The sequence below is a fragment of the Athene cunicularia genome, assembly GCF_003259725.1.
Source record: "Athene cunicularia isolate RWA chromosome 3 unlocalized genomic scaffold, athCun1 chr3_part1, whole genome shotgun sequence".
NCBI classification, from domain to species: domain Eukaryota; kingdom Metazoa; phylum Chordata; class Aves; order Strigiformes; family Strigidae; genus Athene; species Athene cunicularia.
In genome coordinates, this window is record NW_020799097.1 from 48,631,407 (window position 1) to 48,657,935 (window position 26,529).

At 42.8% G+C, this 26,529-nt stretch overlaps 1 protein-coding gene across 4 annotated transcripts in view; it reads left to right on the top strand.

Moving 5' to 3' along the window:
* PRDM1 (PR/SET domain 1) overlaps positions 1-26,529 on the top strand; it is a 62,834-nt gene that overhangs the window by 13,022 nt on the left and 23,283 nt on the right. Inside the window, exon 1 of one of the 4 annotated variants that reach the window (XM_026846087.1) lies at positions 17,913-18,053. The exons of the other annotated variants lie outside the window; for them this stretch is intronic. Coding sequence (XP_026701888.1) covers positions 18,048-18,053 — 6 coding nt within the window. The 5' untranslated portion in view covers positions 17,913-18,047. Of the gene's footprint in view, positions 1-17,912; positions 18,054-26,529 lie in introns of those variants that run through there. 4 annotated transcript variants of the gene reach the window in all.

Below are 26,529 nucleotides of genomic sequence, written 5' to 3' on the forward strand. Positions count from 1 at the left end.
CTCACTCTCCAGGGGCTGAGCGTCCCCCCAGGCTTGCCAAGATCTGTTTGTCCAGTGATGCAAGAGTTTGCTAATTAAACAGTTCACAGCGGTGTTTGGGCAGAACTTGTGGACATTTAACCAATTGAACAATTTATTGCTGTAATTGAAGGGGTTAGCTGGTGTTTATTAACTAGCCTTCCTGTCACGTTCGAATGGCTGGACTAACCCTTGGTCCCTGACTTGTTTTCAAGCGTCCCACCAGTGGTGTTGGCACTGTGGTTGTCACTCTTCAGGCTGCTGATTCAAGCCCAGAACTTTACTTATCCCCCTTCTGCAAATTCAGCAACATAACTGAGCACTTTTTTCCTTGCAGGAGCAAATGTCTTATTACAAATTAAGTACCATCCCTTTAGAGCAAAAAGGAGATTTTATCTTAGACAAAAAATAAATTGGGATAATTAGGAAATTTCAGCAAACCGCTTCTGGCTTGAAAATGGGTGTTAGGCTTTGTAATCTCAGCATAGCATTAGTTTATTTTCTGATCATGGTCACCTCTGCTGTCTCCATCGTCATTAAAGTGGTTTCAGGGCTAGGATAGGGGTGTCACTGCAGTGGCCTGCAGCAGGGCTTCCCGTCAGACCACTGAGGCACACACAGTTTGGGACACAAATCTATTCAGGGGAACAATGAGTCCTGACAGTGATAACAGGCTGCTCATCCTCCTTACCCATGAAAGCTTTTATAACTAAAACTAATTGGCCATTCTTAAAGTTCAGTTAGCAGGGATATTAATCTAGGCCTGACAAGTGAGAAAACGTGTTTCTTTGGGTCCATTCAAAAGACACCGTATCTGATCAACCATAGGAGGAGCCTGAAGCAATTGTGTCTATAAACTTGCAAGGCTTTAGTTTGTTGGAACTAAATAGCCCACTTTTATTAATTGCACTTGAGTCAGACAACATTAATTCAACAGAAATGGATGGGAGGAAGTTCACTTAATACTAACATAATACTTGGTATCACTTCCATCATCGGGAAAGGAAATGCTTGCTTCCGCCTTCATTCGGGCACGGGAAGAAAAGGGAAGACTTCTTAAAAAATACATTTTTTTAATTAGATAAGTCTGACTTATTTTGCATTAAGGATCATTCAGTGTTCCCCTCCCAGTTCATTTCTAGTGTCTTGATAATCTTAATTTACTGTAATGTTTGCTGCTTTTCTGAGTTAGTTGTTCATCCCACGAGGCACAGCACATGCTATGTGACTTTAAAAGGTGGTGCCACCAAGGGTGGTGCTCTCATCAGCTGTGCAGGTATTAAATAGGATTAACGTAAAAATCTATGATGGTGTTTTAGGACTTGTTTAAGGAACTTGGGGCCAGATACGTCCCTACTAGTTCAGCTTCTTTACAGTTGGTGTAAACAGGCACAGCTCCGTGGAGCTGCACTGATTTATATGTGTCCAAAGATCCTGAATTCCACCAGCAGACTTATTGTGGGATGCTGAAAGGGTTCCATCTGAATCTGCAGGCAGCTGCTTGTGCTAGTGGGTTTCAGGCTTGGAACTAGACAGGGAAATCTGTATTTGCCATTTGAATTGAAAGGGGTGTTCACAATATAGGACTAAAAGACAAAACCTACCCCAAAGACATGCATCTGTTTCACATAAAATAAATGCATTATAAGAGTGAGAAATTGCTTGAAGATGGTCTTCAAGCCATTCTTCTTACTGGAAATAGTGTATGTTCATGGGCATGCACATGCATGTATACTTCTCAGTCAGCTAGAATTTTCTCTGAAGGTAGAAAATTCTGTTTATTATGTATGAGCGGCTCTAAAAAAATGCATGCATAATGCTTTACTAGTTCATCCTTCTGGAAGTATCCAAATGTCTAGATCATTGTGATATTTTTTAGAAAGAAGATTTACTAGAAAATATATCTAGAGGAGGTCTTCCTGGTCAGTCAGCCCAGTTTCTGCCTCTGGGAAAGGCAGTCTCGTAAAAAAATTAGTTTTACTAACGAACAAGGCTTGTCTTACCAAGACTAGGATTTTTTGCCCCACCACTGTGATGGAAAAGCCCCTCTCAGACTAAAGAACTTACAGCCTGAACTTTCTCAGGTCAGTTTTGTTCTGTGAAAATATTCAGCTGGAAAGCTCAAAAATAGCTCCTCGCTGTTTACCCTATGACATATTTATGGAGCACAACCATAGCCTTTCCCAACCTTGGCAAAGCCAGAAGGCAAGAAAGATGATGCTTGCATTGCATAATGGAACAAGGTTTAGTGGCCTTCAAGAGTATAAGCAGTGATTGAGGTAGCGTTAGTATGTCCCTGGACTTGAATTTGTATGCCTTTCTGATTGGTGAGACTTATTAACTTAGCTGCTAATGTATCCACATCACTCTCTTGATGCAGCAATGCCACTCGCGAAACTACACGCTTCCAGTCAGCAGGCTCAGAGTTGGCTCTGCAGCCTTTGCACTTTTGCATCTTTCTAAGAAAGGCTCTGCATTTTCTAACCTATTGCCATCTAGATTGATCTTGATTCAACACAGATGACCAGCTTAGGAAATGACACCCTCCTTCTGGAGCAATAGCACAGTTTGTCATTTCTTTGGAACCCATTGCCCTTCCATCAAGACATCTGGATTTTCTACATGATTTATAGATTTAGTATTCAATTCTTGACTTAGGAGGGCAAGGCAGTCTTTTTCTTGATTACCGTAGATAGTGCAAAGCATACAAGAGGAAGGAGGGTCTTGTGATTGAGACAAAGGGCTGTGATTCAGGATGTGTGGGTTCAGCTCCTGTCCCTGCTGTCTGCTTTCAGTGAAACCTTGGGGAAGTCATTCGATCTCTTCCTCTTACGCAAAATCTCTGACTCTTCCTGTCTTTTCTATTGAGCTGAGAGATTCTTGTCACTGGCTGCGTGTTTGTATGCCTTCCCCACCATTGTTGTCCACTAATGCAAGCTGGACAGCCTGCCTTCTCATGTTTGGGGAGGAGGGTTCAGGTATGACAGTTGTGGAGTCTGTTCTTAGAACAGAGAACATGATCCCACACCCAAAGCTGCTACCAGGACTCCTGTTCGCTTTTACATCTGCCCCTCAGTTCTCTCCCCACCAACACCTTTTCTTCCACATCCCTCCTGAACCACGGAGAAGGGCAGAGGAAGAGAAGGGCTAGCTTTCCCCCTCCCCACTGTGAAGCCAAAATATGTTATCAGTCTCCTCTTAATCAGACGTGGGAACAAGATTACTCAGATTGATGTCAGCTGAGTAAAAGTTACGCAGTTTTGCAAGTTGCGGACTAGAATTACTGAAATTACCCAGAGCTAAATGATTTGTTATAGCTGGAAGTTGGAGAGCCTTTGGTGTTTACACCATTGTTCATGGTGGAAGGGATAAGTCCTGTTGCTTCACCTCATCAATGAAGATGTTTGTTCATACTTGCTTAACCTCACCTCGAATGTTTCGACAGTTACTTTCTTCATGCCTCAGTTATATTTTCATTCCCATTCAGGGATTTCATTAGCAAGTTACTTTGCAGCTACCCAGAGTGACATTTAATAATCGTATTGAGACATTTCTCTTAGAAATCTAAACTGTAGTAATAAAGTAAAATCTGCCTTTGCTCAAGAAATAGCTGAGAAAAAAAAACCCCAGTGATTAAAATAATAGCTAAATAAGCACTGATGTGGTATTTATTGATAGAAAGCTGCAGCTCTTTGCTGTGTGACTGGTAAGAAACAAGAGAATGAATAATAGCTACCAGTGTCCCAAGTTTGAAAAGTCAGAGGAAATGGCAGCAAGAAAAAGCAAATGAAGATGGATTAAACCACAGGAGGGTGAAGGGAGACGTCCTCCATGCTGGACCGGGCTGGGCGGCTGACTCCTGGGTCACGTCAGCTGTTGCTTTTCGGAGTGGTGTTTTGAAAGGGCCCTGTTTGGGAGAAGTGCTTCCTGGCTGCCACTGCTGTGCACCACTTGCAGATGCTGCCTGTGGGTCAGTGGGAGGTCATCGCCAGTTAACTCAACACCTCCAGCAAGGAGAAAGCTCTTGGGGATAAACTGCCTTACTGTCACTGTCTAACCCGCACTGAGAGAACTCGCAGATGCTTAACTTACCCCTTCGCTTTGTCCCGAAGTACATTTTTTGGGCATTATTAGCACTGCCAACTAATACCTCTCCCCTTGCTCAGTACAGCAGGTTCAGCATCAGTTTCTCCATCCTGGTGGTTGGGTTTTCTCCTGGCAGGTCCCTCTCCCCGTGCTGTGGCCAGGGCCCACCAGTGTCTCGCCGGCACCTCAGTGAAGCGGCCAGGGAGGGACTAAGCGAGACCTCGCAGGGCCTGCAGAGGCAGCAGTGTCCTGCGCATGTGTGGGTACCCCTGAGCACTCTTGGGTGCCCCCAGAACCCACATGGGTGCCCTCAGGTCTTGCCGTGTGTGTTGGGGCATGCCTCATGGTCCCACAGGACCCAAAACAAAACCAGCTCCCCAGTGCAGTGGCACTGGCAGCTCCATGGCTCAGCGCTAAAGGGAAGAGACAGCTCTTAAACCTCTGCCTGTACTCTGTGTTGTCAGTGATGACATCAAAGGCAACATCAACAGGGGATAGACTGAATGTGAAGGTGGACAGTGTTTGCTTGTAAAATGTAAAGTCTGAGTATGTTCAGCAAACTGCATCAAGTCCTTTAGCTCTCCAGAAGCGGAGTAGTTGCCTTTAAATCATTGTGTTCTGAAAAAGATCAAAGATGTAAAGAAATGGCACAAGCAGTGCAGGAGCCCTTTTCTTCTATATACATAGAGGTATATGAGAAGTCAGTGTATTTCACATTGCTCCGACATTTTTGCTTCTGACCAGCAGTTAGAGAGCCCTGTCTATAGGTGAGTCTGGGTGCAGGCGCTCCGCAGTTATTACTTCCCTGGGTGTGAGAACTGGTGGGGCTTTCTCAAGTATCTGCATGGATTCTGGGCAAAAGTCTGGAAAAGGTAAAATGCTGAGGCAAGGGGATTGAACTCTGCAAAACCTCTGCAGGGTGCAGACTGCTCTGTTCTTGTCCATAAAAGAATTTAGTAGGCATATATTTTATGTGTGTGGGTACATCAGTAGATGCGTAAAAATATGTATGTCTGTTTTCAATAAAAGCATTCCATGATCTAAATGTCTTAAAAATCTTAGGCTTCACATTTTCTTGAACAGGCTTGTTCGGGGAAACAAAAGAGGGTGCTTGACAAGATTATGGTGTTGCTTCTATACATTTCCTTTATTCTTGTGGCTAAAAGGAAATTACAATGTGTTGTTAAGTCAAAGTGTGGTCTGTGGAGCTGAACCAAAAAACCTTTAAATGGACTAAAATTCCCCTTCTGATAAAAGGGAAAACTACACAGCAGAGAGACAGGATATCTTTAATTTAAATAGTGGGTTTAGGTATATTAATTTGAGTTCAAAGCATCTTTCAAAGGGTATGATGCCCACATTTTTAATTTTACCTAATACTGAGCATCTGGTGTGGACTGGTTTGTGGTACTGAGAGCAAAAGGAAATACATTACTCATAGATGAAAGGAGTGAGGGGGAATCACTGTCCTGGCTAAAAATAGCCTTTTTTCCACCAGTTAATATCAGCTGGAGGTTTGATTAAATAGTAATTGTCTAGAAAAAGACAATAATTGAGTGTGACTGTTTCCTTTCAGGGGCCAGGCCCAGGTGGTGAAAGTTAAGTATTGTCCTTCAGATAAGGTCCTGAAAGCAGTTTTCCTGGATGTCCACCGAGCCCTTCTGCAAAATGTCCTTTCTGGGTGCTGAGCTGCAGACAGACAAAATCCAGGCCTTTTCGCAGGGCAGCAGCAGCTCTCAGGGATGTAGCGCTGGAGGATTTTATGGCTGCATTGCAGATACGAGCTGGCTCACCTCTTTGGCTGGAACTCTAACCCAGAGGCGCAGAGATCACAGGAGACAAATGTCTTGAATTAAGAAATGGGGTTGACATCTATAAAAGTCAGAGCACATCTAGTAGGCAACATGTGTAATAAGACTATAACGTTATATCTAATAGGGAGATTGGAAAGCTGTCTAAAAAAATAACGCAGCTTCCGTTCAGATCAGCACATTCAAAACCAAAACACCCCAGATTAATATTTTTGGGTTTTTTTCCCCCCCTTAATTTATTGATAGGAGTCCATATGGTCTTTTCCTAAAAATCAGTCTATCTTTTTCAGTACAAGGTTTAGTGATGATACCGGTAACAACTTTGCCTAGCTTTGTTGGAGTCCATAGTGAAGAAATGCCTGTTTCTGTGAGGTTAACAATATTTTCCTCTACATTTCTGTAAGGTTATTCTCTCTGAATGACCCTTTTATGCTTCATAACATTAACACTTATCACTCGTCTGGGACTTTGCATATTACAAATATCTGAGCATTATTTAATTAACCTTTGCAAGTGTCCAGTGAGCCAGAGCCATGAGATAGAGCCAGGCAGGAAGTGCTTTTTCTGCCTTGTCAAAGTTTTCAAATTGCTACTTATTCTGAGTGGAATGGATGCAAAACTTTGGGGAGTTTTTCATGGAGGAAAAGTGGAGAAAGAGAGAGCGTGAGAGACCAACTGGTTTGCTGCAAAATAGCCAAAAGTTACAGAGTGCTCCCTTGGGAAGGGGAAAGCTATCGTTTCAGCCCTTTGTCCTGCTTGGTGAAGGTTTGGGACTTCAGCCTTACGCCTCCACATGCTGAATTAGGACCATAATGGCAGGGCCAGAGTCAGTGCAGCTCTGCTGGCTGGTCTGGGGACAAGCACTCAGAGAGGTGGTCACCGTAGCCTGCTAGCGAGAGCAGCTCCCAAAAGCTTTGCTGTCTGTAGCTTGGACCGTCTTTTCTCTTGTGCTCCAAGTAAGATGAGCTCTTATCCAGCCAGAAATACCACTCACTTGAAAAGTAGCACACATATTGTACCAGGAAGCCTGAGTTTTGGCCATTCAACATTTTCCAGGGGAAGCTGATCCCTTGGGTATAGGTAAGGGTAGTTGCTTCAAAGCCACAGCAGAAATTGATACTGCGTGCAGTTTGAGAATTCGGATGTCTTGATTCTGTGGTTTAAACCACTAGACCACACTCTTTCTGAAATAGGTAGGAATATTTGCATTTTTATATAAGGAAACTGAGGCACAGAGAGGGTACAAGGCATGCCAGAAGCCACGTAAGAAGCCCATGACAGAGCTAAGAACAGAACCCAGGTTTCCTGATACCAGCACCTGTGATTCAGATACAGCACACTGTGAGGGCAGGACAGGAAGGAACAAAGAGATAAAAATTGAATTTCTTCTGAAAGTGAAGACTCCTCTTGCTTCAGTTAGTGTCTTCCAGTATATCCAAGGCAATGGTAGAGTCAGATTCATTGCTGTATCCCTATAATCTAATTTTTCTTTAACAGTTGGGTTTAACAGTGAATATCAGGAAACTGCTGGCCTTCTGCTAACCATAGATTGGTGGGCTAAAATGAGACACTGCCCATTGAGAATATAATCCTGGTCTGCAGGGGGGAACAGAGATTTCTTCACCTCTGGGAGGCAGCCTGTAGTTTAAAGTAAATAGAGCCTGAAACTCATCGTTTAGGTACAGCACAGTGTGCTAAAAATTAACATGAAATTTAAAAAGGGGGAGAACCGTCTTGAGCTGACAAGAAGGGTGACGAGTTTGCTTAAGGTAACTCTAAAGATGTAGAAAATAGATAAGAAAGTTTAAAGGGCATCTTAACCACATGTTCAGGAAAACGGGTATTTTCTTGTCTTTCTTATTTTCAAATATAGTGGAAAAACAATATAATTCTATCCACATTTATCAACGTGTTTTAATAGAAAAAAATGGGGTCAATAAATTCTCTGGAAAGAGGCTAAAATGAAGGAAGATTGAGCGTTCATCGCTTCCATATTTTGAGCCTGCGACTTCCAAAATCAAAGGCCTAGTAATCCTAATGGATTGACTTCCAAAATTCCTTGGATTTGTATTGCTGGACTTGTCTCTCTCCAGGGCTTAGCTGGATCCCTGCAGATAGATTTTCAGGTTTATATGCTGTAATTCCACTTAGTCCAGCTGTAAACTTGCGGTGGCTGAATTAATACATTATAAGAGGAAAAAAAAAGAAGTATATACCTACAAAACCCCTAGCTTGTGTATCAAATCCTGAGGGGGGGAAAACTGGGCATTTCAATTAGTTGGTTGTGTGGCCTGATTGAAGAACAGCCCCGTGGCTAACAAAGCTCTGTCTGTAGTATCAGCTTGCTCCTCATCCACCAGGACAAATAGAGTGGTTGGTCATTAACGGGCTAGCCATCGGGTAGGGGTTTTGTTCTTAAATGGGGGCTTTGTCTTATCCCTGCTGTTTAAGCCCTCTCCAAGCACTCCTCACCTGTCATATCTGTCATACATTTAATTCATCACGCTCTCTGGTCAAAAGCTACACTGATAGTATCAAAAGAAGAGGAGGGGGCTTCTTATAACTTTAGCGATCAAAGGAGATTACCAAGCAAATAAGATTTTAATGAAGGCGGCAGGTTTGGAAAAGAGAATTTACTGCATTGCGAATCGCTAGCACATAAAGGTTCATTTTATTTGTATAGTATTTGAGCAAGGAATCCCAAACTACAACAGAAAGAAGGATGGATACATGTGTCGGTTTGTGGTTTTAATTAAAAACACAGAGGGAGATGTAGGGGGAAAAAATAGCTCTTTTATTTCACTTATAGAGGTGCTATTTTTAATCTGTAAATATGATAAGTATAGCAGTCTGTGTTTAAACACAAGTTTTTTGCAATGATGACAAATACATCAAGCAATTTGCCACTCAACTGATACTGTCAGGCCAATGCTCTCTGTTATTTGACCTAAGTTTCAAAATACCAATCACAATACTGAGATATGCTTGGCCTCACTGTAACCACTCGAGTCAAAGCAGGCAGGCAGTTCCCAGTTACAGGCATGGACACCCTCATATTCCTGTGATCGTACATGACAGAGGCCAGAGATAACTGAAGTGCACCTTTTGTGTTGGTGGGCATTTTCCAGGAAGGCAGCTCTGTGCTGGAGGAGTGGGGAACACTGAACGCCTTCACTGATGAGTTAGCATGGAAAAGCACATGCTGCCCCATGGTGCTTTGTCACGGAATGTGAGCCTGCAGCACCCGCACCTTAATTCGCAATTATTTTCTATTAAACCTGCAGTCTTTCCACAGAGTCATTATCCCATTTGGGACTGACAGTCCAGAACACTTACTCCATTTTCTGATAAAGTGGAAACAACCGGTGGGGCATTACCTGTTGCAGTTCCTACTGCTTGGCATGCAAGTGCTGCTCGGCCAGTCGTTTGGAGATGCACTTAGCAGCCAAGATGCTCTACTGGAAACATAAAGCAGTGCTTCACCCACTGGCCAGCATCTGTGCAGTGTATAGAGCCAAACGTGCCCTGTTAGCAGCAGAACTAGACAGCTTTATTTTTGCAGTTTTTCCTTGTGATGTAAAGAAAGCCTCTGCGATTGCTGTGGAGCCTTTGATAAAAGAAGGGTGGTTTTATTATTAGCACGGATGTTAACATCTTTACTTAAAAGACAGGGGGGAAGTGGCTGCCTAGCTTTCTTTAAACTGAATTTAAAACGTGGTGTCCAGGAAGGAGATCACAAAAACATGTCTGAGCTTGTCAGCCTTTATAGGTTTGGTTGGAAAACTGCAGTTCTCACTTTCCGCTGAGTAATACTGAGAGCTCATTATTTGTGTGGTTTTCAACCTGGCTATGAATTATGAATGATTTATTTAAGAAGTGATAAACTATGGGTCTGCCCTTCAGACATGAGGAGGTCCCTACAGCTGAGGTGTTTTACGTTCAGTGAGGAGATGGTCCTCAGCACCCTTCTGATGTTGGAGTTAATGTCTTGCATTTTCCATTGGGGGCCAGTATCAGTCCCTTTAGATGCTTTTCTGTAGCTCCCAGGATCTCCTGATATGCAAGGCACAATCAACTAGTTTACTGAAGGAGAGATGAAAAATCACATGCTGTCGTCTGGTGACATGAGTTTAGCTGAACCAAAGTCAAACCCAGATTTATTTGCAAGTGAGGACGGAACCAGTTCTGAAACTCTGCTTGAACCTTGCTTTAACTAAGTATGTCAACAGATAGCTTCTAAACTGATTTGCTTGTATCAAAACCGATAAAACCCGTGTGTGAATAGGGCCTATATTTATCTGATACTGTGATGAGACGGTACGGCAGAGGCAGCTGCAACAGGGCTCTCCCAGTGCCCACACCAGTTCAGGGGAATGGATGTTAGTGGCACTGGGAGTTGTTCTGCAAAACTCTGCCCTGTAAACAGGGTTGACATATGTGCCAGAGACAAACATTTGCATTTACTGTTGGTTTAAGGACCTCCATGCTTTTATTCAGCTGGACTTTTTTTTTTCTCTCTTTAAGTTTAGATGGAGCCAAGACTAGTTTACAATATCGTCTTGGCCTTCTCAAATTAGAAACTCTGGGAAGATGCATGGGTTTCTTGAGGTATGGACCAACCATCTTAACTAATGTGTTTTGGTTATAGATCTTAAGAGGTATTTGCAGGACCAAAGTACTTATGTAAAGAAGTGTTTTTTAAAACAACGAAAGTCCACATGACAGCATATAAAAGTCAAATGACAGAGAATTCATGGGTTATTGTTACAAAACTAACCTTTCAAATGAGCTCCTAAAATACTCTGTGGTTGGAGTTTCACTTAAGGAATTTACTTTTAAGCTACTTTCACCATGTTTAAATCTGTCTACAGAAAACTTCAAAAACTTTTTAGGAAAAGAGAGGAAGAAAAATACCATGCTTTTTTTCTGCGTTAAAGCGAATGCTTTTGGAACATACCACCGCATACCTGACTGAAATTAAAAAAAAAAAAAATTACCTTCAGAAACTGGGCATCAGTTTTCTTGGACAGAACAAAAGCCATGGTGCCAACACTTAGAAACGCAACACATCAGCTGCTCTTATAGCTCATACTTTATTCTCTGCATCAAAGCTCTGGTGGAGGTGGGAGGGTGGGGGGGAGAAAAAACAGAGAGTGAGAGAGCGAAAGAGTCAAGCTCTTCAGAGCCTCTAATGACGCGTGCCAAACACGTGGAAGGTAAATCCCCTAATTCAGTCTATTCTTTCAGCATTCCCTGGCGGGCAGCCAAGCTAAATATTTCTGCCGGATAAAAAATGCACCCTCGTATGCGGCACTTTCTTAACAGGATGGCTCTCTGGCTTTAGCGGAGGGGGCTTCTCTGGGGGAAAGCCAACATGTGTGTTCTCTTATCTATTTATTTATTTTATTAAAAAGGGGCTTTATGGGCTGTGATTGGATTAACTTAGTGAACCCTAGAGGAAGAGGAAAAACAAATTGGGAAGCTGGTTTAGCACCCCCACCTTTTTGTCATCTTCTTTTGGGATTTCCTGGCTGGCTGCCACCTTGAGCCTGTTGAATGTTCTTTAGATCAATCAATTAAAAAGGCTTTAATATTTGGGTGATTGGAACGCAACATATGGGCTGCTGGTGCGGATGTCATGTGGTGCGTGGAGTTAATTGAAATGATTAATAGAGGTGTTAGTTTCTTCAAGACTAATTGAAGAAAGAATATAATTGGAAGCATGGACTAACCCTTATTGTTGATTTTTTTAAACATATTGTGTTTCTTAAACACTTTTACATGTTTATAAGCATGCAGATGGATTTTGTTTACATTTATTTGACAGGGTGATTTGCAAAATCACATTTACTGTACATCCAAAAGTCAAATCTAGTTTTTATGTAAATTAATCTAAAAAAATATTTCCATATGTCTTGTCTGTTTCAGTAACCAGCACATACACTGAATTTCTGGTACCTGTCTTTAGATCCTCGCTAGACTTAAACCAATTTACCCAGACTTGCTGTTATTTGTGGGGTTACGGCATCCATCCTCAGGAACTGATCATGAGCCTCCGAAGGTCTGTTAGAGCACTCTTCTCTCTGCAAAGTGAATTGTGATAATTTACGCTCTTATGGTGTCCTAGCACACTGCAAACATGCCAGGTATTTCAAGGAAATAGCATCTCAGTCGTACTACACCACACCTTGTCAGCTTGACCATATTTCAGAGGGATCCGTTTATCTATGCATAGGACTGGCAAAAGTTCGGCTTTGACAGTCAAAAAGTAATGTGAAATGGGAGAAATTCAGAGGATCTAGCTGAGATCAGATCCACCTTCTTTAAGAATAATACATACTTTTCTCAGCAGCAGTAGTAGTCGGTGAATTTTCACCAAAATTGTTAAGCTATTGTGAAATACAAAACGAAAGCCATGAACTAGTTGCAGAGGACATCTGGCAGCAAGGAGAGGGTACAAAGGATGTGTCTCTGAAAGTCATCCTGCTGCACAAGGTAGCTCTCAGGTTAGAAGAGGGGAAACTAAGAAAACATGACAATCTTTAGTCTATAGTCAGCAAGCATGGGCTGACTGCCTGAGCACTGTGCGAGGAAGAGCAGTGTCGCGACCTGCTTGCTGCTGAGCTGTGGTTACCAGTGCCGTAGCAAACTTTCAGTTGGGGATTTCTTAAGACTGAAGATCATGGCTTAAATAACTTGTGAATCTGCTAGAGGGCAAGCGGTTATCTTTGGGAGAAGAGAATCAGGCAAGGTGGTAATGGAGTGTTAATCCAGAAGGTAAGTCAGTCAGTTCTGATTTAGGACAGATAAACTACATTTTGAAGCACAATATTTTCACACCACTTTTTACCTACTTTTGGTAATAGAGGAGAAGCTTATGCATAATTTTAATGTTCTGGAAGAGAACTGTCTTTCTAGAAAGGACATACAGATTTTCTCTATTGTTTTCTTTTACACATGTGGTGCAGCTTATGTATTTGTGCATCTCTGCAGTAGTCAGAAAGTTTATTCTGCAGCCCAGAATAAACTGAACAGAGAAGTGATAGATAAGTTCAGAGGGGGTTTGTTGTTGGCTTAGAAGAGAAGAGTATAGGATGGTTTTAATATTTTGGAGTCTTCCCACACAGATTTCCAGTGATGCTTTGAAGGCAACTGTGTGTCTGCAAAGGCTTTGAGCCTCCCCGGAAGATGTGGCCTGTCTTGTGTACAGATCTGAGCGAAGCGTTTGTAGAAAGGAAGTGGCTGTCCTGTACTGGGGGCTGAGAGGAAGGGAAGACATTAGGTCTGATTGCAAGCTTCCCTTACTCCCTGTTGCCTGATTTTTGTGCACGTAGTGCTAATAATTTTAGATGAGGGGTATGCTAGGACAGACTGGTGCAAATTAATCTTTCAAAACTATTTAAAAATTATTATTATTATTACTATTTGGTGGTGAGATTAGTCACTTAAGGATCTTGTTTTATTACAGCAAACTACTGCAATTAGATAGTCACTTGTTTATTTTTAAAATCTTAACAGTGATGAAAAATAGTAGCATCAGCATTTTTGTCGTCTCTCTTGCCCTTTAGGATTTAGTATATGAAAAGTGGCACTTTATGTAAACCTGTTGGAACAGGAACATCCTCTCTGTCTTTATCAAACCTTACTATACTGTATAGTTAATACAATTCCAGTGCATTGGCCTGAGCCACTGAAAGAGGAATATCACGCCAAGGAAATAGGGTTTAAATCTATACATGTTTTGTATGTAATTTATGTGTGATGGTAATCATCTCATCTACAAAGGAGAATGTTCAATAACATCACCCTAAAATTAATCTCAGGAAACTGATCTTTAGTATGAACGGAGCTGGTAGCATGACCTGTTGCTAAGACAGACAGACCATTTGCATTAGGAGATCCCACTTTTAAGTGCTGATAAATCTACCAAATACTAAATGTGTGACTCACTTGTTTCTCACATTTTACTTTCATCAGGCTGTATTTTTCCCAAAAATCTATTCTGCCATTTCCAATGACTTGGTCATGTCAAAAACTGTGTTGCTAACATTAAGAGTGGGATGACTTTCCTTTTGAAAAGTAATCTCCTCCATGACAGCCCCCATTTTTTGGAGTAGAAGTTTGAATGAGAGGTTCAGTGGCCTGAGAAAGGACACCATATGTGGTAGGGGAGGGTGGTGGCCACTGTTGTCAGGGATGCTTGAATACCATCCCTCTGCCAGGAGGACTTCTCAGTTCCTGGATCTGCACATGTGCTTCACTTAACATTGAGTGTCTTGTCAGAGGAAGACCAGGACACACACCAGTCCTACCCCCATCTCCATCCCTGATTCCCACGCCCAGGAGAAACGCTTTTGAGCTTGAAGCCAACCTAGACCACTAGCAGAGCAGCCCCCACAGGAGCTGTAGAAGGGCATCATGGCTCACTTCAGTGAGTGAACACTGTTGAGTCAAGAACTGAGGGCCTGAACTGAGAGCAAAAGAGTGCCTGCTCAATGCATGCTTACTGAAAACTGTCCTGAGGCCAGAGAGTCATCAAAAGGAGTTGTTTTTAAAAGCCTATGGACAAGAGCAGAACCTGAGGGGATTGTGAAGGAGGAGAGACTGTGCCTGGAGATCAGCAGTGTCAGGGAGGAGGGAAACTGAGAGTAAGGTTGGTACAAGACTGAGGGATTTATCTTTATGGGTTATTGTAGACGAAGACAAGCAAGCTTGGTGTTAAAAGCAGGTGGGATGTAAGCCAGCTCTGATCCAAAAGCTGCCTGACTGCATTAGCATGGTGCTAAGCCCAAGCTAATATATCCGGCTTCTCACCAGGGCTTATTAGCTCGGGCTCAGTGCCATACTAACATAGTCACAGGACTTCCAGTTGGCTTGACACCATGTCTGCTCAATGTGTGAACTGAGCTCACCGCTACGTGCCTGCAGAGGAACACCAGGAGATGCCTGGAGACTTGACTACATCAGGCTGCTGTTCAGGCAGTGGAGGCCAGGCCTGCTAGTGAGCAGGAAGGGGCACATGGGGATGGAGAGTGTTTGCTTAGATCAAGAGGGGAAAGAAGTGCAGTGCAGATGAGGAACCAGGAGGGACTGAGACTGGCTTCATGGAGCCTGCATATGGGAGTGACTGAAAAGGGAAACTGTAAGAGGGGTCAGGAGGAACAAGTTGAGGACTTGCTGGGCAAGGAAACCGATCAGAAGTCTGAGACAAGGTCTGGAAGATGGGCTGAAAGAGAAAGAAAGGAGAGGAGGAACAAACTCCACACCAAACCTGTCATGAAACCAAGACGCCTGAAAGCACATTCCTCTGCTTCCAGCACATCACCTGGAAAAACTCACCAGCAGAAGTGTCCTGTCCCTTCCAATGTTTGCGCTGACCTTGCCAAAAACAGCTGTATGGTTGCTCTGAGCCAGGTCCACTAGCTTCCTTGCAGAGGTCTGCCTGTGGCATATGAGAATGTCCCAGCCCCACTGAGGATCTGTGTGGGCATCAGTGTGATGCCAGGTCATGGGATCTCTCCTTTTTCTATCTGCAGTTTCAAAAATCAGCACAAAACCTGTTGAAGAATATTACTAAAATTGCAAACTCAAGTTCTGCAGAGTTTAGGTTGTTTGCCTAATCCCAATTTGATCTTCTTAATGCGTTATGATACAGTCTTTAATTACTTATTTAATTACTGTTTTTTCTACTGCTTACTTGCCTCATTCAGGCATCAGACAAGCTTGCTAGGGGAGGTGAATTGGGGTGGTGTAATAAAATGTTATCTTTAACACACCTCTTCCCGCCATCTCATTCGCTGCAGCGTAAGGAAGTAAAAGGGCCATGGTAGGAGGAAGCGTCGCTTTTCTCAGGACAGGTGAGCTTTGCTCTGAGGAACCAGGTATTATTTCTGCCCATGTTTCTGAAGATTCATGCCAGTTCACCTCAGCAAAGCATTTTGCGTGTGGTCATTAATTTTGACATCTTCCTGGGTGCCTGATGTGAAGCCCTGCAAAATACAGAGCCATCACAGATGCCAGGAAGAAAAATGCTTTGAACATAGAGAATAGTACGCCATGCTGAGTAAATTGGTTGCTCTGCATCCCAAAATTAATGTACAATATTGATGCTGATGTCACTGTGTCTCCATACCCCTTCTGCAGAGTGAGAATAGCAATAATACCTTCATCAGCATATGGGGGAGGTATTGTGGAAATAAGATTAGTCACTATTTGATATTGGTGAGCAATTCAAGTGTTGCTGTTGTGAAGAGCAAAGTAGAAAAATACAAGACAAAATTGGTTTGTCTTCCATTTCAGTGGTCTGTGATAAAAGTAAGACACTGGGCCTTTTAGAGAGAAAGAAGATATATGGAAGAATGACTTTTTTGTCAGCACTCTTCTTTCTAAACACTGAACAAGGAAGAGATCTGGTGTAAAAAAAAGATGGTGCATCATATGCCAGGAGTGCAGAGCTGAGTTTCTGTATGCAGTTCTACACCTGGCATCTCTCACCATTTGAAAGAGTGCCTGATCTTGCACCATAACAGTCTCTACTTTCAGTCATTTTGGAGCATTTGTCTCACTGCAAAGCATGTGGCTTTTTATGTGAGGCTGTTTTCTTGCAAATCTGATGGTTTGCTGTAGATTTTTACAGAACTTTGACTCAGCTTCAGGGAAGGAGGAATGAAGAAGCAGAAGAGTGAACTTCTGGAAGCTGAAACCCTCCTTTCCCTGTGTTTGAGCAATCTGTGCTCTTATGAAACCTTTTGAAATCTCATTTGCTAATGTCTTTCTGACCCCCAAAATTATTCTTGTGCAAATGTTGACACCCAGCAGAGATGAAATCATTGACTTAGAAAAACACATCTAGCTTGTCAGAAACTGCAGGATTCCAGCAATACACCAGCTTTTTTTTTTTTTTCCTTTTTTTTTTTTTTTTAATTGTTTGTGGTTAGTTGGCAGATGGTATTGTGAATCAGGTTATACATATTTGAGAGAGCAGAATGTTTTTTCAGTTCATATGAACTCAAATATGTGTCATATACCGAATTGGTTTTATTTTCTGGTCTTCTCTTCTGCTCGTGAATTTTCTATGTGCTTGTGATTTTGATATGTTTAGTAATTTTATGTTGACAGTTTTAATTACACACTCACAGAGTGTATAAGCAGGACAAGAACTAGATGTTTTCCAGTTGAATCCAGGCTGTGTGTAAATTTTCTGTGTGGGTTGGACCCATAGCTCACTGAAATCAAAGGACATCAGAGTTTCTCCACTGACCACCTGAAATCAATTACTCCTCAGTTGTTGGTTTTTTGATGATTCTGACACTAAATTTCTGTGATTTGATTGCTGAAGGAAAGTGATCTGAAAGTGGATGGAGAAACCATCAGAAAAAATTTGAGACTTTGGTCTCCTGTGTCATGCCATTAGACACCAGGCAGGGCAAAAGGAACAACTACGATTTACTTATTCATGGACGTCTGTAAAGCCAGAAGATGTATTTAAACTTGATTTTACATCTTAGATTTTTAGGGTCACAAAGTAATTCCAAAAATAAAAATACATTTCTATGGAGTTTGCTGTGCCTAGGAGGAGGGAGCTGCACTCTAATAAACTAGTAAAAAAACAAAATAGTCTCATTGGTCCAAAAGAGACGCTTTTGAGTTCTGCTGTTCAGATGCAAGTTTTGGGGGTTGTGTTTTAAATTAAAGGCGTGGCTGAATGTTCGTTATCCCTGTGATAAAAGCAGTAAAAATAGGTGCAAAATTACTCTTGTGCAATGTTGTAATTTACCTTTATTTTAAACTGGCTTACACATCTTAATACATTATGACAATCAGAATTATCAGGCCACCAGGCGGAGAGGAGTTTGTTTTGTTAATTGCTCTTGTTAAGCCTAATTACAGAACGGGGTGGAGTGGATGCAAGGGGAGGGAGGAATTTGCTAGCAAGAGGAAATCCTAAAATCCTCGGAGCGGTTCCAGGCAGTGTGTGTTGGGGAGCGAGAGCGCGGGTGTGGTGTGTGTGTACGGGTGTTTGAGCATGCGTGCGTGTGGGTAAGGGTGTGAGAGTGAATGACAGACTTTCCATATGGACTAAAATCCTGAGATGCATGAGCTGGAGGTGGGGAACCTGTGCTGTGTGGACACATGAAGGTACAGCTGAACAAAGAACTGTGCTGTATTTGGCTTTATGAATTAACTCCTTCGGGGGGCAGGCATGATCCAGATTACTTACTTTGCTGTTAATTTTTGAGTTTTGTGTTAGACCGTTAGAATGGTTTAACAATGTGATGTGCCATCCTTTGATATTATGGGTTGCCAGGACAAGGTGCATGCATATAGTTGCGAGTTGGTATCCTAAATCCCTTTGAAGCGTTTTCCTTCCTCCTGGTGACTGCAGCAGACGTGCTGCCCACAAACTGTGTTACTTGTTTAGACTTTCCAATGGCAAGCATACATCGAAAGAGTCCTTCTGCCCTGCATTATTCTGGTTTGTTTGTGTGCCCCACATTACGCTGCTGGCCACTTATTGTGCCTGACCTGCATTGTCAGCCCCCTCTGTTGCCTTGGGAGTCTCCGGGACAAGTTTCTGATAAGGCAGTTTTGAGCCAGCCAGACGCAAAGTAAATGATCATATAACAAATCCGTGCTCTTCTCTGGGGTATGTTACCTGACTTGTTTGCTGCCAATGTGGTTTTATTGTTTTGGCTGCTGGGTGGAGGGAGGAGAGTAGAACAGCAGAGGAGTCACGCTTTTGTTTTGCTTAATTATAATGTACGCTTTTAATAAAACCTTTTAGCACCATGAATTGAATGGCATTGCAGCCCTGCACAGGAAGAAAAATGCTACTGCTGTTGTAGCTGACAGCTGAGTTAGGTGGCCAGTGTGGGTCTGAGGCTCAGAAGCCTTTTCTTTGCTGGCTGGAGATACTGCTGGGTAAATGTGTTTACTTTTTCCTTAGTATTTATACTAGTTAATGTGTCGCACTAGATAAATCTACTTCCTGAGTCCATCTTTCAGCTTGCTCTCATCCCGCCCAATTGACAAATGGTTTGAGTTTGACACCGTTTTATCAGTTGAGCCCCTGCTGGGTGCTGCATGCCTGCTTGTTCCTACTTTATCATGAAAAGTGAATTATCTGCAATATTTCGTTACCATCTAGCAGTTGGCAGGCTTTCCTATAAGAACTGATTTAGATTTCAGCAAGGGGAGGCTGTTGTCTTTCTCTGCAAAGCCCCGTTGTTGCTCTCCAGGAAAACAAAAGATCCCAGAGCTTTCTGTACCGCAATCTGCTGCTGTCCCACTTTCAAGGAGGTGTTTTGTTTGTTGCAGCAGCTTCCTATCTTAAAATGATAAATTGGACATCTGCGGTGTTTTAAACCTCTGCCTCCAGGGCTTTGTGTTCACTTAGGATAAAATACATTATTTTGTGGTAGGCTTTGGTGTGATTTAAACTTGGTTTAAAGATTACAAAGCAAAAGGGAAAGCATCAACATCTTCAGCAGTGGTAGTTTGATGAGGAATAGCTGTCAGAAGGAGAACTCTACTGACTTACCTCAAGTGGGTTGTAAATGCATTAGGGATTCATTAATATTAATAGTAGAATAGACATTTCCTACTTTCGTTTGACATCTTCCACAGTCTCACACTCTCTTCCCCCCTTTCCTTTTTTTTTTTTTTTAAGAGCAACTTGGAGTGCAGTTTTAACCCTTATTCAAGTTAATACAAAGATGATAAACTAAAGTTAAACAGAAGGAGACCCCTGAGTGTGTGAGGTCGGTCTCAAGGAGTCCTGGAATTTGGTGCTGTGCTTTAGAGAAAGATTGTGGTAAACTATTGGGTGAGGCTTGCAGGGCAATTTGCCAAAAGGGTCCGCTAGGTACGATTCTAACCAGAAGAAATTGTTCTATGAGGGTGACAGGAAGGTCACTATCAAAATGCCATGTAAGGGTTAGTAACTGTAGATTTCTAAGGTGGACACAGTAGTGGCTTGTTCACAAGTTCAGGGGTGAAAAAAGAAAATCTAAACCATTCTTCAGTCTCCAAATGTTTTGTGAGGTTGGCTAAAAGTTTGGTTTTAAAAATAAATAGATCTAAGGTAATTTTTTTCTTGGTTTCCATCTTTTAAGTCCTGTGATGCACATTTTTATGCTTCTGGTCTGTCACCAGCAGGCTTCCAAGCTTTCTTCAAAAAAAAAAAAAGAAAAAATGAAATTTGAGAAAAACACCAAATATCTGAGAGATGTAAATTAAAACCAAGAATCTTGTCAGCACCAGGAGGGAACATGTAATTTTGACAATCGTTTTTCAGCATCCTGCACAGCGCATCACATCACAATTTCACCCACTGAGCCCTTTAACTAGGAGAATTTATGTTAGTAAAGTGAGGCAGGGACTTGCTTTTTATAGAAAACCCTGCTAAGAGTCCCAGTCTGTAAAACGCCAAAAGAAAAAAGATAAGCCCCCACAAAGCGCCTAGTCTGGCGAGACTAGTGATGCAGCAGCTACAAACACAGAAGCGCACACGTGTTTGGCAGCTCTTACTGATAGGGCAATTTGAATTGTCAGTGTGCGTCTGCTCTACTTGTTGAGCCTAATGAAAAGTACAGTTTAATCACTGGTGTGCCAAATTGACCATGATTAGCTGTTATTGCAGATTAGTGCATTGTCTGGGGCTCCAGAATTATTGATCCGGGTGCTGTGCTCTGGTGTTTTCTGTGCCCTCTATCGTAACCCCTTCTTAATGCTTAGGGGAGGGAAGCAAGAAAGGAGAGTGGGAGGGAAGAAGTCCAGATGGGAAGAAAACAGGTCCTGAAAAGACCACATAGGAACTAGGTCAGGTACTCTGGAGATTAAAGAAGCATGCTTCATCCCTGGACGCAGGAGGCAGGGACAAGTAGCATACAATTACGAGGAATTAGAACGGCAACAAGTAGTGCAGATTTATCAGCTTTAATTGTCTATTGTCAGGACAGAGCCCTTCTTGTAGATCAGGCGCTGCCAATGCTTTAATACCTCTAATGGACTCTCTATTGTGGGATTATCTCTCCTAAGGACAATGTCTTTCTTAAAACTAGTTGTTTTGGGAGAGGGAAAGGGGAGGGGGGGGGGGACGGGGACGGACACACAGAGGAAAAAAAAAAAAGTAGCTTCAGTCCTCCTCTTATCTTTTTTTCTCTCTGGTTTGTCACATTCTGCAGGAAGTAGCTGAGAGCCCAGTGTTGCTCTTCTGTCAGCAGCCCTATTCCTTCAGGGGAACTGATAGATACCTATTGAACATTAACCCCCTTTGCTCCACCTTCCCCAACGAGCTCCTCCAGGAACAATAGCTGGTTGATAAAGAGCAGATAAGCAAGGACACCCGGCTTAAGAATCCCTCTGCTATCTTTGTTTTAAAAGCTTTCCTGGGTTTTGCAAAGTAAACATTACAACATTTAAAGAAGGATAAGGTGTCAACTATTTAATGAGAAGTTGTGTTTAATAGCGGAGGAATTCTTCCCTCCCCCAGCCAACACACAGGTATGAAAAGACTGTTATTTCACCACCCTGGGGTAGGAAAGGTGAAGAAATGACAACTGTACTCTTAGAAGCTTAAAAAGTGGTCCTTCAGTCCACTCCTGCCAGATTCCCTAGTCAGCATTAAACATGCAGTCACTATTTCAAATCCTTTAGTCCTAGATGCACGGTAGTCGCATTGCTGGATCTGTGATAATCTGTGGGTAAATATTTTCGTTTCCACCATATGTGCTTTGTCATGGTGTGTAGCTGTTGTTTTGGTTAATCTGTTTTGAAATGCACTCCATGGCCAGTTCTTTGTCTGAGAAAAGTGGCTTGGTTCCACCCATGGATCTCCCCCTCCTTCTGCTGTGTTCATCAGCTCCATGAGATTGGGCAGCCTGAAGAGTATCTGAAATGAAAATGGAATTGTGCAGGAACAGAGTCTGAAGTTTCCCGGTGCTTCATATCACTGTGTCTTACCAGGCAGGTTGAGGAAAGAATATGCCAAAAAGTGTCATGACTGCCAAGTTGGGAAGAGAAACGGAAGTTGAATGAATGCAATTAGTTCTGATGTGGCTTTGTTATTTCAGATTGTTGTGAGCTTGTTGCGGAGATGATGTCTTTGAACTATTCGCAGGAGTGAGCCTTCTAATAAATGTATAGCATCCCATTCCTCATCTGTAACAGCCTGGAAATCAGCCTGTTTTAAAGGAAAATTTCCCAGAGCACACCCTTTTTTCAGGTTTCTGTCACCAGGAAGTTTGAAAAGTGGTTGGAATGGGTTGGTTTGTTTTCATTCATTTTTCCTGAGACTCGGTTGCTATGGACAGAATATTAAAAAGCCCATGTTTGGGATGTGGAAGGTTGATTTTTGTGCTCAGGTTTTATTGTCCAATATAAACTTGGGCTGGTAGAAACACGCAAAGATAATACAAGAGTTGTTGTATGGGCTCCTGGCTGTCATCCCTGCCTTTCCCAAGACCACTGTCACTCAGAAATGTGATGGGAAGGCTGATGGTAACCAAGAGGGGAACATCTGTGGTCTATGCTGTGAGGCATTTCCCTTCTCATAAGGAACAAGGAGGTGGCTCTTCATGTTTAGTCCAGACTCTGCTGCCTTTTCCCACAATGAAGTCCAGTCTGCTGCCTTTTCCCACAATGAAGAGAAGTGCAGTGACAAAGCCTATGCTGCTGCTTTCTCAATACCTTCACCCCAGCTTGCTTCCTGGGAAAGAGAGAGTGAGCGGCTTCAGACTGTTTTGTCTTTGCTCTTCAGCTGTGTTCACAGCAAAGAGAAGTCCACCTTCTCACAGTGGCTTCTCGCTCTTCTGATAGCAGGCCCAGACAGCCTCGGCTCCTTCTCAAACTCGAGCTCAACAAGAGGAAATGGCTGAAGCTTAGTTCTCGCTTCTGTGTGCTGCAAGAATGTTTTTTCCATTGGAGGAGGGTTGTTTGGGCTTATTCATAAGTCATCTGAGCAGTATTTTAATAAGGCCTAGCTGGAAACAAAAAGGGGTATGGTTGTTTTAGTTTAACTCTTTTTTTTATCTTTTTAAGGAAAATTTCTTGAGAGGTTGAAACAACAGAAGTCAAGAGATGTTAAGGCTTGCACTAAGTAACAGCCGAGAGTGCAGCCAAGAGATCGGCTCTGGGTATTGCACAGCTGAGACAAAAATAAATGTAAAGGCATTTGGAAGTGTTACGAGGCAATGACCAGGGTTCTCTGTAATTAAAGGCAGTCCCTGAAAGTTGCACGTGTTAATTCAAAAGCCTCCTGGCTACAACATACACTACCCCAAAAGCCCTTGCAAAAACCTTCATGTAGATTCAAGTGCAATTTTAATTTCTCTCCTTATAGGCAATACTATGCTAAAGTTGTCTAGGGCATACAAAGCCTCTGAGATGGTATCTGAAGCCTATAGGCTGTGTTTTGCAAAGGTCAGGCCAGTCTGTGAGAAGAAGGCTGTAACTTTTCCTGTTGCAGTCACTAGAGCGTGCTGGGTCTCTCTCCCTTGAATCTGACAGCAACCACGTTTTCAGAAACATGGCCCCAAAACACGAGTGTATCTCAGCAGAACTTGAAAGCAAGTTCTTCTTTGAGTTTGATTTCTCAGTTGGCTTTTAAAAGATGTGCAGTCGTGCAACTACATCATGTACCTTCTCCGAGTAATGACCACAACTGGTCCCCAAATGTTTACCAGCACAAGGATGCCTACATGCAGGAAGTGGGAAATGGGGGTGGGTCTGGTAGTTACTCTTGATGTGGTCAATCTGCCACTGACCTTGTTTGAGTAAGGGGAAGGGGAGGATGTGAAAATGAGACTCTGCTTTAATCTCTTGTGTGCATTTTATCTCTCCTCCAACTTTCTAAAGAAGTTTCAACTATTAACTATTAGAGCCAGCTCCCTTCCCTACTTCTTCCCCTTACAATTACAGCAGGCGCAGGGAGAACAGCAGCAGCAGCAGCTGAGGCTGAGTTGCGCAGGCTTGTTGTTGAGCTGAAGTGGTGATAGCATCAAAGGAAATGGATGGGGATTTCTGAGATCAGAGCTGTTAGGGCCATTCATGATTTGTTGCCAGGCTGAAAGCTGCTGCAGAGAGAGCTGCCTGAGAAATGCTGATTAATACAGTAATTGAGGTTTTCTATGAGTGAGAAGGAAAAAATGAAAATATGACTAAAAATGTTCTTTTTGAAATGAACAACATTTTGAAATTGCACATTCCAGACAATAGCAGCTACTGGTATGAAAGATTTCTATAAAAGAGCAGAAAACTTCTGGTTGAACAGGGCGTCTTTTTATGTTTCTCTATTAAGGAGGAAGGTCAGAAGGTCAGTCTATATATTTCTTTAATGGCAGAGTTTCCTTTGTGATTATTCTTACTTTAGGACACATTCTTAACAATTTGTTTCTGTCTCTTCTGTCTTGATAAACTTAAGTTTTATTTCAGATCAGACAGTGTTAGGATAGACCTGCACACCAGCAAAATCCTTTCTCCTGTGCTGCAGTAGTTCTGGGCTCAGCTTTGCTGAGACACCTGGAGCTAATTTCAGGATAGCCTCAGAGTGTGCCACGGAGTTATTTGAAGTCCGTAGGCTTCACAGGCTATACTTGCCTCCCCAGGCTCCCAGGAGAGAGCTGCACTGACCTGGGATATTGGCATCCTCCTGTTGTCCTGACGAATATTTCACTTCATCTGATCTGATCTAATCTCTGCTTCCTCTTCTTCTCCAGCCCAAAAGCGTTCTCAGTTCCTTGAAAGGCAGATTTGCTTTTTTCCTTCTCTCCTTCACATTAAGAAGATCAGCCCCTGAAGGAAACACATCAACCCTTTTTTCTACACCACCACCCCCTTTTTTTTTTTTTTTTTTTTTTTAAGCTAACAGGGAAGTGAAAAGCTCTGAAACAGCTGCCTCTCAGAGTGAGACTATTTTTCGGTAAAATAATCACCTTCAGTATGACTACATTGTTTTTCTGTTCTATGCGGTGTGACTCAGCATCAGTTAATTAACCCAATCAAGTAGGCCGGATTTCTCTCCTTTAATGAATGGTTCTTCCTACTTCAGAGCCTTCCTAGACCTCGTTTTGGATGTGCCTTGGTTTTACCAGGTATATCCAATTACATGTATATCCTTCAGCCCAGTGCTCAGGACACCTCTCTTGTGGAATTACGCTGTGGTGGAAGTTAAACCAGGACACTCACTTGCAAGCAGTTGCCCTACTTAACGTCTGCTGCCATGAGCCCTCCTGTGTTAGCGCATATGGAAGGTCTTTACACAGATATACTATTCTCAGCATCGCAGACCGAAAATGGCAAGTAATCCTTTCCACACATCTTTTTATCAGAGGGAGGAGGAGCAGGTTAAGGGAAAGAGATGTGTGTACACCCGTCAGAGAGACAGACAGGCATCCAGTTGCATAAAACCTTTTTTTCCCTCTTTCTCCCTTTTTCCTGTGAAGAAATACGTAACACCCAGATCACCCCAAAATATAAGTGCGCGAGTGTTTAAAAGAAGAATCTGAAACTAGCTGTCACGTAAAGTGCCGGGAAAGCGATGAGAAATATGCTTGCAGACGTGTGAGAAAGGAAAAGTAGTAGGGTTGCCTCACAGTGAAGCAGCTAGTGTTCTCACTGGGCTGTAGATGGCTATAAATGGAATTGTGCATCACCGTTCCTCTGAGCCCGAGGACGCGTCGCTGAAGAGACAGGACCACTGAAGGAAGTAAGGCAACTGGTTGTTTTGTAATGAGAAGCAGGAATGCTCTTAATAATAAACAAACAGGACATTGTATGCCATCATCACAGGATGTCCTTCCTTCAGCCAGCATGCTGACTTCGATTGGAGGAAAACAAATTGGGTGCAGGGTCCGCTGATTGCTATAGTGAGCCTCCTTCCATCACCAGCGTGCTCCCGGACGGTTGGTTATGTACTGTGCTGCGCAAGATCAGTGCTTGTTTTCTTACCACGCTGTGAAAGAGGCATCGAGTTTTGGAAATGCTGCCTGCCTTGCCCTGCTTTTGTGAGCTTCCCTGCTGTTACTTGGGGAGAGGGGGAAGATTTTATTTAAAGGAAGAAACAGAAATGCTTTTCCTAATTCATTCTAAAGAGTTGATTAGAAAGAGACTCTGGAAAGGGATAAAGTCAAAACTCCGAAACTCCCAAATTAGTCAAGTAAAGTACTGTATTTGTTAAGGTTTGGGAGTAAACACTTTAAATAAGGTTTAATGGGTGTTCTGGAACCGGAGGGGGTCGTTTTGTTATGATGTTCCATCTAGTCAAATTGAGGGAGAACGAAAGCGGGTACATGTTGACCTTAAAATAGCGCGTAAAATAGATTTCTAGTAAAAACTGCCTCGCGCGCGTTTCCCACGAAGCGCGAAGGGGCCTGCCCACCGCAGCCAAGGACGTGGGGCAGCGGCCGCCGCTCTCCCGCTTTCCGCAGGGGCCGTCCCACCTTAGTCGAAAGGGGAGGCAACAAAAGAAACCCCCTAGTATTATTAATAATATTAAAAAAAACAAAAAAACCCAAACCAACCCAAACCCGAACCGAACGCGGTGTGTTGCGGGGGGGAGGGTCGGCAGGTGGAGCCCCATCTCCGGCGCCGTGGGGCGCGGGGGCCGGCCCCGAGG